The sequence below is a fragment of the Rhamphochromis sp. 'chilingali' genome (genome assembly GCF_963969265.1).
Source record: "Rhamphochromis sp. 'chilingali' genome assembly, chromosome: 10".
In the NCBI taxonomy this organism is placed as follows: domain Eukaryota; kingdom Metazoa; phylum Chordata; class Actinopteri; order Cichliformes; family Cichlidae; genus Rhamphochromis; species Rhamphochromis sp. 'chilingali'.
Genome location: NC_137937.1, coordinates 32211756 through 32225250, shown reverse-complemented (window position 1 = coordinate 32225250; position 13495 = coordinate 32211756). Strand labels below are relative to the sequence as shown.

The following is a 13495-nucleotide window of genomic DNA, read 5'->3' as shown; positions in this document are numbered from 1 at the left end:
TAAACATGCACCGGTCTTTCTGTAAGCTACAAACTGTTTACCACTCTTGACACTGAAAAGAGTGAATTCATAGACAGAACAGTTAATCCTGGAGATGCAGAAATAACACATATTATAAAAACGGGTGGTTCTCCTTTAGTTATCATTTGGTGCTTTTTTAGGACTTGTCATTAGGCTCTTCTGGTATCTAAGCTGGTATTCCTAGGGCATCTTAATGATCATATGAAATGGTGTTGTTTTATGTACATAGTTCCTGGCTCTGTCTAATAGGTCCCTATGTGACTATGATGTTTAAGTCTTACAATACAGTGGGGCAAAAAAGTATTTAGTCAGCCACCGATTGTGCAAGTTCCCCCACTTAAAATGATGACAGAGGTCAGTAATTTGCACCAGAGGTACACTTCAACTGTGAGAGACAGAATGTGAAAAAAAAATCCATGAATTCACATGGTAGGATTTGTAAAGAATTTATTCGTAAATCAGGGTGGAAAATAAGTATTTGGTCAATAATAAAAATACAACTCAATACTTTGTAACATAACCTTTGTTGGCAATTAGAGATGGCACGATACCACTTTTTTATGTCCGATACCGATACCGATATCATAAATTTGGATATCTGCCGATACCGATATGAATCCGATATAGTGTTTTTTAATCAACAAAACTGTTTTTTAAAATATCTTGCTGCATTTTGCAAGTCTGCAAGTTCATACTCAAGTTTAAAACAACAACTACACTAAAGCTATTCTGTTATACCTGTGTACAAAAAAAATATTTAATAGTTCAGCAATACTGATCAATCTAATAAACTTAGACCTACACCATCCTCCCTATTCTGGTATTTTAAAGAGTACTTAGCGTAAATATTAAGCAACCTAACTAATAGGGTTCCAACTCCCAGCAACAACAAAAATAAATAAATAAAAAATAGGGAACCACCCCTCACGCGCCACCTCATGATGCTTAATCGACGTAATCAACCTTAATTTGATGCAGTGTGAAAAAAAATGCACAGAAATCAATTATTTTTCAAGAAATATTAAATAGATTCAACATCTTTCTTCAACAAAATTGCAGACTGCACAGATGGTACCTTCCCAAAGGAAAAAGTACTATAGCTTACTAGGGTATATATATTAGACTTAATAGTCACTATATACAGTAATTGACTTCTATTCATTTTACATCAAATTAAAACTTTGTGTGTCAGATAATTATTTATTAAAAGCTAGACATTTTAAATGAGAATAAGAAAGAAAAGTATGTCTTTGTGCCCCCTTTTCCCTGTTAATGCCCTATCGGCCCCCCTGGCTAAACTTTGCTAGATCCGCCCCTGCACAGTTACCAGCGTCAGCTACGTAGAAAAAGATCCTGGTGTAGAAAGTAATATTAAATAAATTCTAACAACAGCTTATCAAGCTTAAACGTGCTGCTGTTGTTCAGCCGCTGGTTTCCTCTTTCTGGTGCAAAGTGGGCCAAAAACAAAGACGGACTCGCGACAGAAAAGCCGATCAGCTGATCATTTAAGCAGTTTCACGATTGAAGTAGCAGCCGGAGAGCGAGAGGCAGTCGCTCGTTAAGCTTAACGCAGGAATGCTTTACAAACATTCAGAGATGGACTTACACACTTGCTTTACTTCTCTCGGGGATAACTTTGTCGGAGATGAAATGCCAGGTTGCTAGCGAAGCTCCAAATGCTATCCAGACCACAGGTCCCGCATGCCACAGCCGCTCTATCACGTGATGCATACTGCTCCGACATGCTAACGTTCTGAGGTGAGTTACGGCGTGTTGCAAGTTTTGTGAGGTGCTTTCGTGATATTTAATGGATCGGATTACATTTTTTATTTTTCTCCGATATCCGATCCAGTCATTTAGGTCAGTATCGGACCGATACCGATACGTAATATCGGATCGGTCCATCTCTATTGGCAATAACAGAGGTCAAACGTTTACTATAGGTCTTTACCAGGTTTGCACACACAGTAGCTGGTATTTTGGCCCATTCCTCCATGCAGATCTTCTCGAGAGCAGTGATGTTTTGGGGCTGTCGCCGAGCAACACGGACTTTCAACTCCCGCCACAGATTTTCTATGGGGTTGAGGTCTGGAGACTGGCTAGGCCACTCCAGGACTTTCAAATGCTTCTTACGGAGCCACTCCTTTGTTGCCCGGGCGGTGTGTTTTGGATCATTGTCATGTTGGAAGACCCAGCCTCGTTTCATCTTCAAAGTTCTCACTGATGGAAGGAGGTTTTGGCTCAAAATCTCACGATACATGGCTCCATTCATTCTGTCCTTAACACGGATCAGTCGTCCTGTCCCCTTGGCAGAAAAACAGCCCCATAGCATGATGTTTCCACCCCCATGCTTCACAGTAGGTATGGTGTTCTTGGGATGCAACTCAGTATTCTTCTTCCTCCAAACACGACGAGTTGAGTTTATACCAAAAAGTTCTACTTTGGTTTCATCTGACCACATGACATTCTCCCAATCCTCTGCTGTATCATCCATGTGCTCTCTGGCAAACTTCAGACGGGCCTGGACATGCACTGGCTTCAGCAGCGGAACACGTCTGGCACTGCGGGATTTGATTCCCTGCCGTTGTAGTGTGTTACTGATGGTGACCTTTGTTACTTTGGTCCCAGCTCTCTGCAGGTCATTCACCAGGTCCCCCCGTGTGGTTCTGGGATCTTTGCTCACCGTTCTCATGATCATTTTGACCCCACAGGATGAGATCTTGCGTGGAGCCCCAGATCGAGGGAGATTATCAGTGGTCTTGTATGTCTTCCATTTTCTGATGTTTGCTCCCACAGTTGATTTTTTCACACCAAGCTGCTTGCCTATTGTAGATTCACTCTTCCCAGTCTGGTGCAGGTCTACAATACTTTTCCTGGTGTCCTTCGAAAGCTCTTTGGTCTTGGCCATGGCGGAGTTTGGAGTCTGACTGTTTGAGGCTGTGGACAGGTGTCTTTTATACAGATGATGAGTTCAAACAGGTGCCATTCATACAGGTAACGAGTGGGGGACAGAAAAGCTTCTTACAGAAGACGTTACAGGTCTGTGAGAGCCAGAGATTTTCCTTGTTTGAGGTGACCAAATACTTATTTTCCACCCTAATTTACGAATAAATTCTTTACAAATCCTACCATGTGAATTCATGGATTTTTTTTTCACATTCTGTCTCTCACAGTTGAAGTGTACCTCTGGTGCAAATTACTGACCTCTGTCATCATTTTAAGTGGGGGAACTTGCACAATCGGTGGCTGACTAAATACTTTTTTGCCCCACTGTATTTATTTGGCACACTTCATCCTGTTTCCAGACCTCTCTCGAAAGTGATCAAATACCAAACACTGTAGCAGTGATAGTTGAAAGTTAAGTTACCTGGTTTGAAGACTGCATTTATGTAAGGAAATAAACACATCCCTTGGCACTGTTGTTTTTAACCATCTTTGATCAAGCAAACACATAATCTGCTTTGAAGCACTGCCTTTATAATGGTAATATGCTCAAAGACACATAAAATTGACATTTTGTCATAATTCAAATAAAACAGATGAGTCACAAGAAATTGCTAAGTATGATTGTGGGAATCTCGTGAAATCAGGTTGAATCATGCAGGAAGAGACTCAGAAGATCAAGGAGAGCAAAGATGGTCGCATGTGTTGACATGATGTACTGCTACCCAATTGTGAAAGCTATTTCTGTCAGGGTATATTTATACTCATTCGTTCTACACATTTCAAGTGTTATTTAAGCAAGGTCCATGCCTCTCTTCACAAAATTAGGTAAGAAAGATGGTTCTCAGGAAGAGATGAATAGAGACTGTTCTCTGAGGCTTTGAGCTGTCGGGTCTCTGAGACCTTATCAAATGGAAAAATCTACTCTAAACAGAAAATGTCTTACAAGCTCACACCTTCATTTATGACAGCTTCATATTTATAAAGTTAGAGTCTGTGGTTCCAGGTTTAGTACCAATGAATGGAAACTTTTTTGTGAAGTTAAAAATGGAAACTGTCTGATTAAAAAGCCTGACATAGCCAGGGTCAGGCCCTCTTTTGTATGTACCAAGATCTCAAGAGCTTTCTATGGCCTTCAGAGGAAAAAAGTAAAGCTGGTTATATTTCGGTACTCCTCAGGTGAAAAAGAAGATCCTTGACGAAGAGATTCATTGTCCCCCTGAGGCGTCTGTGCTGTTGGCCTCCTATGCTGTCCACGCTAAGGTAGGTACTCATTTTGGGACTTTGTGGATGCAGCTTACTAAAAACTTTCTAAAATGAACTTGTAAACAGCATGGATTTATTTTATGGGATTTCAGAAGAAATGGCATTTTCTCTGTTCAGTACCTGAATTTAGTACTGCATGTACTGTTTACTCTTATGAACTGTGGGTTTGACTTCTATAATCTTCTCATATTTGGCTTTGCCTAGAGAAGCCATAAATCATCCTATGTGGATCCAGATTGCTGCTGTTCAGTTCTTGATAAGGACCAGAAGAGCATATTTCATTTTCCCTTGATAGTTCCAGTGTTTTTTGGCTGTTTTTACAAAACTAAGAGGTGGAATTTTATGAACAGGAAGGAACTTGGTAAAAAAGTCTCCTTGAGAGATCACTGTCTTTAGGATAGTGGTAGGATATTAGAGCTCTGCCTTTTTCATGAGGTACTACACAACCTCAGCTGAAGTATACAAACCAAGAACCTAGCTACAAGCTTATTTTTTTTAAAATAAGTGTTCTAAAACATAGAATTAGCTACACTCCTAAAGCACCAGCTGGGTGTTGCAGCCACCCAGCAGGTGTGGAGGCAGCAGGAAATCTCAGCTAAATAAAATGGCACAATCCATTTTCATTAAACAGTAGCATGACATTCGTTACTAAACAGGTGTGAAAGAATAGTCCATTGTTCAGTTTCATGGCTTTAGCATTTTGCTCTTTTAAGTAAGGTGTACAAGCTGTAACAAGAACAAGGAACTTTGTAGTAATAGGGGTTATCACCTTGAAGGATGCAATACTGTTGTGGAAAAATCCTGCAGTTGGCAGCAAATGGTTTCCCGACAGAGAAGTCATAAATCACCCTTAATTGATCCAGATTGCTGCTGTCTAAGTGAAGGAGGTTGGGTATATTGAGGTCTTCTTCAAAGGCAAGACTATGATGATGCATGAGATCGATAGGGTGACTGATGGATTACGTGGTTAGTTGTTGTGTTTATGACATTCCAAACAACTTGCCAACAAGGAAGTTGCAGACTGACCTCTGGTGGACAAACTATGTAACACTTAGTCATGACATGGTTGAAAGGTGTTTCTTCTGTCTCTTACTCAAATTCAGTAGTTCATTTATCGGTCGTTATAAATGCTGAAATGGATATATTTCGGGAAATAGCAAATTTATAGGCCAGATAAGTTTTAGATCCTCAATAATTATTGTACACTCTAGTTCTAACTAATAATATACATAAAAATACAAATGTTGTTAACTAATATGGAAGAAGCTTGTAGTAGAGCCATTTGTCTAGGAGCCGGTTATGGAATTGGCTGAACAGTCATTCAGATTGCTAGACTTGCATAAATGTTGATTTAAACAAATCAAAGCCTGAGAAATGAGAATGTAATCAATGTGAATCATTGAAGATTCCCAAAATGGAAGAAAATGCAACTAATTGCACTGGTGGATTATTCATGCCAGCTCAAACTGACCTTTCCAGAGTGGCTTTTGCCAAGGGTTAGGTTTAGGGTTTAATTTTGTTGGTTTTTACTTAAGATTATTAAAATTACTTTGATGTCTGTTAGCTGGTGATATGTGTATGCTAGTCAATATCTTTTCACTGTTTATTTTTTCAGTACTTTACATGAAAGTAGGCATATTATCTCTATAAAGTGCATTGCCCTGTATGAAATGTGCTCTGTTTTTATATGTCTTTGATCTATTGGTAAAGGATCACATATGTTACCTGTAGGCTATGGAAATCATTCCACACAAAAGAGCACACTTAATAAATGTCAAGCGATCTTAGTCGTCTTGGTTGAAGGATCCCATCTCTCTTAAACCCGCAAGAAAATGATCGGGAAACTGAGGTGCAGCTTTTGCTTGCTACCTCAAAGATTTGCCCAAGAGGCCTCAGAGACTTGCCTTTCCATGCCAATTTGACAGGGCTAGGTTAAAAGAAACTGTGTGGATCAAGAAAAGTCAGCAAATCAGCACAATCCCTGTGCTCCCCGGTATCAGCAACAACATAACATACTGGTCCACAATCTGTTTTTTATTTAATCAGCAGTCCACTTTGATTAGTGTCAGTTCGAATAAAATGGGATTGTAGAAGAGGCAGGTACTTGTTTAGTAGTGCAGCTGCTGAGAGGGTTTTGGCAGACGTTTCCCTTCTCCTTCTCTCATCATGAGCTTTTTTTGTCCATAACCACTGTGCAGACAGTGAAGTAGAGTATATCACACAGTGGGATCTACTTTGGTGCTCTGCCACATCTTTAATCATGATTATGCCACTCTGAAGACAGAAATAGGAGGAGAGTAAAGGCTTATTCAAGACTGCTTTAATGTTTAAAAGAGAATTTCTTTATAATGTGGATCATAGCTCTGTTCAGGTCACAGAGAATTCTTCTGTGTAATCAGTTTTAAAAGTTAGTAGAAAGTGCTGTATAACTCACAGTGAACGCAGCTAGAAAAGCTAACATTACCATGCATGAGTTGTAAAGAATGCGCAAATAGAGCAGAAAATAGAGGGTGGCGAAATTTGTGTGTAGACAGAGACTCTTGATTCTTTTGCAACTGTTTCACCTGTGCATGGGCACAGAGTAATTTTCATACAGTGAATTCAAAGAATATAAAAAAATAAAATACTCAAAGGCATAAATAACCAGCACTATTTTCATCAGTGATTAATCTGACAGTAACATTCATCATGGTCTTGCCGATGGTCAATAAAATGCCCACTGCAATTTAATCAAGGCCAAGGTGAAGTCTTATGTAAGAGACTTCAGATTGTTTCACAGTCATGACTTGCACTTAGATGTAGAATACATATAATGGTTTATAGAAGTTTCCACCTTACACTCGCATACAGATCAGAAAAATGTGAAAATGTATAAAATAATTATTAGTTACTGGATTTGAGATCTATACCTGCTGCCCTGTGCTTATGTGTGTGTGTGTGGATTTTACAGTTGTGAAAAATTCAGTACACTCCATGGAAATTATTCTTTTTTATAGAAGTTAAACTTTGATCATCTCTTAAGCTGCACATATTAACCTGTCAGGGTTTTCAGTCTTTTATGTCAGTGTCTGATGTTTTCAACTCAGTGAATGATATTTCAAAAGAAATAATATAACATTTCAAAAAACTTGTTCTGAAATATCAGAAAGTAGAGAAATAGAGAAATGCAATATGCATTCAAGAGGTTGATCCATAATATAATTTGTTGACGGAGTATCGTCATTAAACGGTGAACTTGATATCAAAGGAAAGCTCGCTTTGTTAACTGAGAGTAAATGTTAAATCTTATAAATATATAAACCTTTAGCTTTTTTTTTGCTGCTAACAAAACTATATTCTTGAAATTCCATAAGAAAATAAGCATAAATTAGTCTCTATTAAACTTTTTTTTAATGATAAAGACAACATTCCTCTTTGAACTTTGGGGATATCTACTGTTGGTTCCAATTGTACACAGTTGTACACGTTGGACTTTGTGTGTTCTATATGTTCTTTATTGTATCCATTTTCTAAACATCTTATCAGGGAACGACAGGGGCCTGAGTAATGGAAAAATGAGCTGGAAGGGAAAAATATTCCACATATTTTACATCTAAGTGAAAGATTCAAGTCTACGATTGTGGGAAAAATCAGAAGTCTTTAAATTGAAGACATGACCTTGGTGGGGATTTTTTTGACCATCTGATGATGAACCATGGACCAAGACCATGATAATTATTTTTTAGATAATAACTGATGAAAATAGCCCTGGAGATTTTTTGGTCATTTTCAGAATTTCATTAGGGAAGAGAAAACAGATAAGTTGCACAAAAAAGTAAGTACACCTCTACATTTTTTGGATCCATTAAAATTAACTTAGAGGGTTCAAACTAGATGCCAGTGACAACTTTTTGTTATTGAAGTGTGGTATGTTTTCATGCCAGCATCTAAAGAACTCTATGATTGTGGAATCTTGTGAGTCTGGAATGAAAGTCATCTAAAAGACTTGTCTTGAATTGGTTGCCCCAATGTATTCAGCCCAAAAGTACACTGTTTAATGTCTGTAAGATCACCAAAATGTCCTCAATATCTGCAGGTAATTCTCACAGCTGCTGGCTGGTTTGAAAGTGCATGTGTATACAGCCAGAAAGAGATTGCAGAAATTTGACCTGCATGGGAGGCATGCCAGGAAAAAAGCCTTTTATGATGAAAATGGTTTGGGGTTGAGTCACTGCCTCAGGAATTGGGCAGCTTGCAGTCATTGATTCAGCTTTGAATTCTGCATCAAATCAGAACATACTTAAAGATAACGTGAGACCACATATCCAAAGCTGTTGTCAGAAACAGTGGGCAATTATTCAAAAATGACTTTAAGAAATGATATCTGGTGAAGGGAACAATCCTAGCTTATGTATTAAATCTTTCCACAGATATTAAAAGTATTCATATTTAACAGCGGTTGCCTGGTTTGAGTTTTCATGGTGACTTTGCACCCTTTGCAAAGTCAGTTTCAGTTTCTTCCTTCTGGATGAAGGTTTCTGGTCCCAAAATGTTGAACAACAAGGTTTAAGAACAGCTTTGTTCAGCAGCCATCACACAGATGAATAAATTATAGCTTTGTTACTTTGTGGATTACATGATGCTCAAAACTATTATTAGTTTTTAGTATTTTGTACTACGCTTATCTGTTGTCTGTTGTGTCTGTATTGAGAGTGTGCATGTGAGGATCGATGATTTACAACTGCAAACCAGACCTACCTACGGGTACAAATAAAGTAACCTGAACCTGAACCTTTTATTGGGAGATTACTGGAAAATTTCATTTTCTATGTGGTTGCATTCATGTAAATACCCTCTATGTTTTGGTTCTGTATCTGATGCGATGCCTTTCCAAAACTTTCAGTAAAGCCAGCAGTGTCCATACTTTTTCAGCCTTTGTAGGTCTGCAGAAGTTTTACTGTGTCCTTTTTTATATCCTAAGCAAGTGCAGTGCTAGAAGGGAGTGTTGACATGGAATTTCAACAAGAAGCCACCCTGGAAAAATGTGCAGGCAGTCATTTTGGCACAGAGGGTATGTAGGGAATGAGACTGAATCACTCGGCCATTTGTAATACGTGTCGTGCTGAGTGGGGAGGGATATGAGAAGCTAAAAGGCATGAAAGACACAGGTGGGAATAGCTCTGTTTTACAGGTGGCTTTCACAAAACATGTACTAATATATATTTTTTGAAAATCCTGAGCCATAATCTACTTACTTTGTAGTTGTATCCCAGTCTGGGTTTTATGGGACAGATACAATGATTTCAAATATGTCGCTTTTTTCAGTTTAATTCTGGTTATTCAGTATTCATTGGAAGTTGTCAGCTTTGCCTTGAGAGTATTAAAATTCTACCTGTCCAAAGTGTTATAATGGGTAATCCTGCCACAGTCAGGTCATCTAGCATTAACATTTGTGACACTGAGGCAGGGAACTGTGGAAAAAATGATATAGACAACAAGCTGGTGAAACACATCAGGTTAATCCCCTTTTGCAGTCGTTCACTGTAGCAACAAGTAACTGGAAAAGCTTAGCTATGAAACCAGAAAGTATTTTTTATTTATTTGTCATTGTTGTTACTTATATTATTCCAACTGTAGTGCACATGGGTTAGGCTGAAGCATGTTTAAATATGATGACTTAAATGAACAAAGCCTTTCCCTGTTGGCTTCTTGCTTTTGCCAGACAGAGTGAGATTCAACCCTTGTTGTTTCAGCCAGATAAATCCATTTTGTAAAGCTTTTATTGCACTTGTAGTAATGTAACAAGTTGTCTCTAATTTGAGTAACACTCTTCTTCTCTACCTGACTGTGCTCCATGTGTTTGGTAGGGTTTTACTCAGTGAGTGTAAACAGTTATACCAGGAAACATCAAGCTAATTTACTAATATGAGAGCAGTTTGAAGCGGTCTGACACAAGCGTGTTGATGTCATGAAATATTGCACTTGCGTGGTCGATATGTAATCTTATTTTGTTGCCAAGATAATTGCTGGGTGGCAAAAAGATGTGATCATAATGACTGCCTGGACTTAGGTAAATGAGTAATTTGAGCTAAATACTGAGGCCTACTTACTGTTACATGGTAATTAAAGTAAATGCAATGTTTAAGATTTTCTCCATCTCTTTGTGCAAGCATCTTAAAATTGCCATTTAGCACAGAAATGTCTGAGAATTGTTGAATCCATAGAACATTTCCTTTGCTGGTGTGAGAAAATCTGTATTTTTCATTTTTTATTGGTTTTCTTTACATGGAATAGTGTGATAAATTCCCTTCTTCTGTTGTATTTGGGGTTTATTGAATATAATGTCCATTAATTAGCCGTTGCAGACTGCGGAGCTGCTGTTGGCGGTCATCAGTTAAAGATATTGACAAAAAGCTATCTTGGACAGTCGATTACCACGGGTAGTTTGGAGTTGTTTTGAAATAATTGGAAGGTAAGTAATCAGAACGTATCTGAGAGCATTGTCACTGGCAAAATATCACCGTGTCTGTCACTGAGCTGAAGCCCAGTGGAGCCACAAAACCTTAATAAGTCTATATATCATCAATTATGAAGCAATTACAAACAAGCAGGTGTTGAACCTCGGGAGCAGAAGTGGGAAGATGGGAAACTGAAATAAAGGGATCTAATTAAATGGCCATTGGCTTCACCAGTCTGTTAGTCACTGCAGTGATGTTCAGGATTTGCAGGCATATTACATTTAGGTCTGTTAAATACTGTTTTCACGCTATTGTGCACAAAAATAATATAAAAATACCAATATTAAAGCTTTAATCACAACCAAACAAAGTATTTGTTAATTTTACTTTGTTATAGACAGACACATGGTCAAAAGATAGACACTTAAAGTGCAAAAGATCATTGCGTTGAAAATTGCATTTCAAAGCTCATGTCATTGTTTATGGATGTATTTTCTATTGAATGCAACATCAAAGTACATGGTTTTGGTTCTTCATTTCCCAGTTTCTTTGTTGTGTGTATTTTTCTGCTTTACTTATTAACTAAAGGTGACTCAGTTACATTTTCAATACAATACCAGTAATAGCAGTAAACGGTTTTTAGCAGCCTTAACTTTATATAGAATAAGATTTCAGAATCAGAGTAAGGAAATTAATTCGTTTTGTACAGCACCTGTTTTTCACCAAGGTATAACAAAAAGGTTCACTAGTTGTAATGGTTGAAATCTATGTGAAGAGATATACAGACACAATACTTAAAAACAGAGTTGTTCAGTCATCTTTCAGTTGGATCAGACACTACTCAACCCAAGAAACGGAAAACTTCCAGAGAAGAAAACAGGGGACTGGAACACACTGATTAATTTAAAACCTTTAATTGTGTGATGGAAATGTTTTTACACTTTGCCTTCATCAGCGTCAACGTACACAAAGCCATGCAGCAAACAATTATAATCAAGCTAGAGCGGGTGTGCACTTGTCACTGGATATTTGGTTGAACAGGGTTTCAAAGGCTTGGAGTTTCACAGTCAGTCTCAAGTGGAAAACCCCAAGACAATGTCATAAATAAAAAACACCTTTCTGACTTATATTTACAATGATAACAGTCGAAATGTAAACATACATCAATTGTGGAAAATTAGAAGAAACCGGACAAATTAAATTTTTGATTTCTGCAGAGCCGCGAGGGTGTTTTTGTTTTCTTTTTCCCAGAACGTCTTCAGTGTACTGTTCACCAAGGTTCAGGAACTGCATAGGTGACTTTGATGGTTTCTCTCTTCAGTTTATGCACTTTAAGATGCCCTTAAAAGTAATTTTCTATAACGGTCTACCACAAAAGATGCAGCTCATCAGTGAGTTAGCATGATGGATTACAGATTCAGAAAACTGTTGAAGGGCAACTTTTAAATGGAGTTATATTTTCATATTAAAAACTGAGTGACTGGTAGTCACACAATAAAGAACTGTCTCGATGCGTGCTCAATCATCCAGGTAAGGAAATCTCAGAAAGTTGATTCGTGAAGTCACTTGGATGAGCGACAAAATGTTTCCCATTGAAAACGCTACGTCCAGATGAACAGAATCAACATTTTGGGACAGTAAAGTCTATTTGTTGCTTGGTGTAATTCCCAAAAATATAAACTATAGGATTAAAAATTGTTATCCTCATTACCAGACTCATCTTACATCAACCACAAAGTGCATAGTGCATATAGCAATGTACAGCTGTGCAGAAAAGAAAGTCAGTGTTCATATTAGCCTACTTTAAAAAATCTCCACTTTTCAGACTATAGCCGCATGTATAATTCACATCCTTCTACCTGTTTTACTGTAGCCCAGAGCAAATTCCCACAACTCCTCAGTTGGAGATGCCTAATCCATTTATATCTCTATTTAAACATGCATAATATAATTTGCACCTTAGATCTATGCTGATAAGTGATCTCAGTTGTCCAAGAGATATTTCTAATAACATCATTTACACTATCTCCCAACAGCTGGGCTCTGATATGTGCAGTGCATATGAATGAAATTCATTGTCCAGGAAACCATTTTCTTAAAGGTGCTCTAGTTCTAACTTATGAACAGCTCCCAGGAGAGATATTGTCTTGGCTGTTATTGAATGAAAGGTGGATAGTGATTTTAACAATTGGGGCACTTTTGCTCTATTTTACAGTACGGAGATTATGACCCTGCTGTTCACAAGCCTGGCTTCTTGGCTGAGGAGGAACTGCTGCCAAAGAGGGTGAGTGATGGCCATTTACCGGCTGTGACAGAGAGGCTGATATTGTAACCGTTCACAAAAGCATAGCTGATATTGTTTTCACCTCGTGAGGCGGTGTGCGTGTGCGATCATGGCAAAATGTGGTCCTGGAGACACTTGATGTAGCAATGTATGTTTCTATGAATAGATGTTGTTAAATCAATAGGATTACAACAATTACAGTAATTTAAGGCTTTACAGGTGAGTAGTTGATCTCAAAATGAAGGCCAATTTACAGATAAGTGAACTGAAGTATCTGGTGTGATAGTTTACTCTCGATTGACATATTTGTTATATTATTGCATTATTAGCATTTTCCATCCATCCACCTTCTTCTGGTTATCCGAGGTCGGGTCACGTGGCCATTTTAATATGTGTTATATCCTCTGTATTTAAATCTGTTCCTCTCCATTTCAGGTGATTAACTTGTACCAGATGACTCCAGAAATGTGGGAGGAAAGGATCACAGCATGTTATGCGGAGCACAGGGGTAGGACTAGGTAAAAGCTGCCGCACTGAACTGGAC

The 13495-nt window shown here is 38.1% G+C and overlaps 1 protein-coding gene across 3 annotated transcripts in view; it reads left to right on the top strand.

Annotated features, from left to right (window-relative positions):
* The window catches only part of nf2a (NF2, moesin-ezrin-radixin like (MERLIN) tumor suppressor a), a 32416-nt gene that overhangs the window by 3890 nt on the left and 15031 nt on the right, over positions 1-13495 (top strand). For all 3 annotated transcript variants that reach the window (XM_080893518.1, XM_080893519.1, XM_080893520.1), the window contains 3 exons: positions 4144-4227; positions 12883-12951; positions 13387-13469. In XM_080893518.1, the coding sequence (XP_080749644.1) occupies positions 4144-4227; positions 12883-12951; positions 13387-13469 (236 nt within the window). The remainder of the gene's footprint in view (positions 1-4143; positions 4228-12882; positions 12952-13386; positions 13470-13495) is intronic.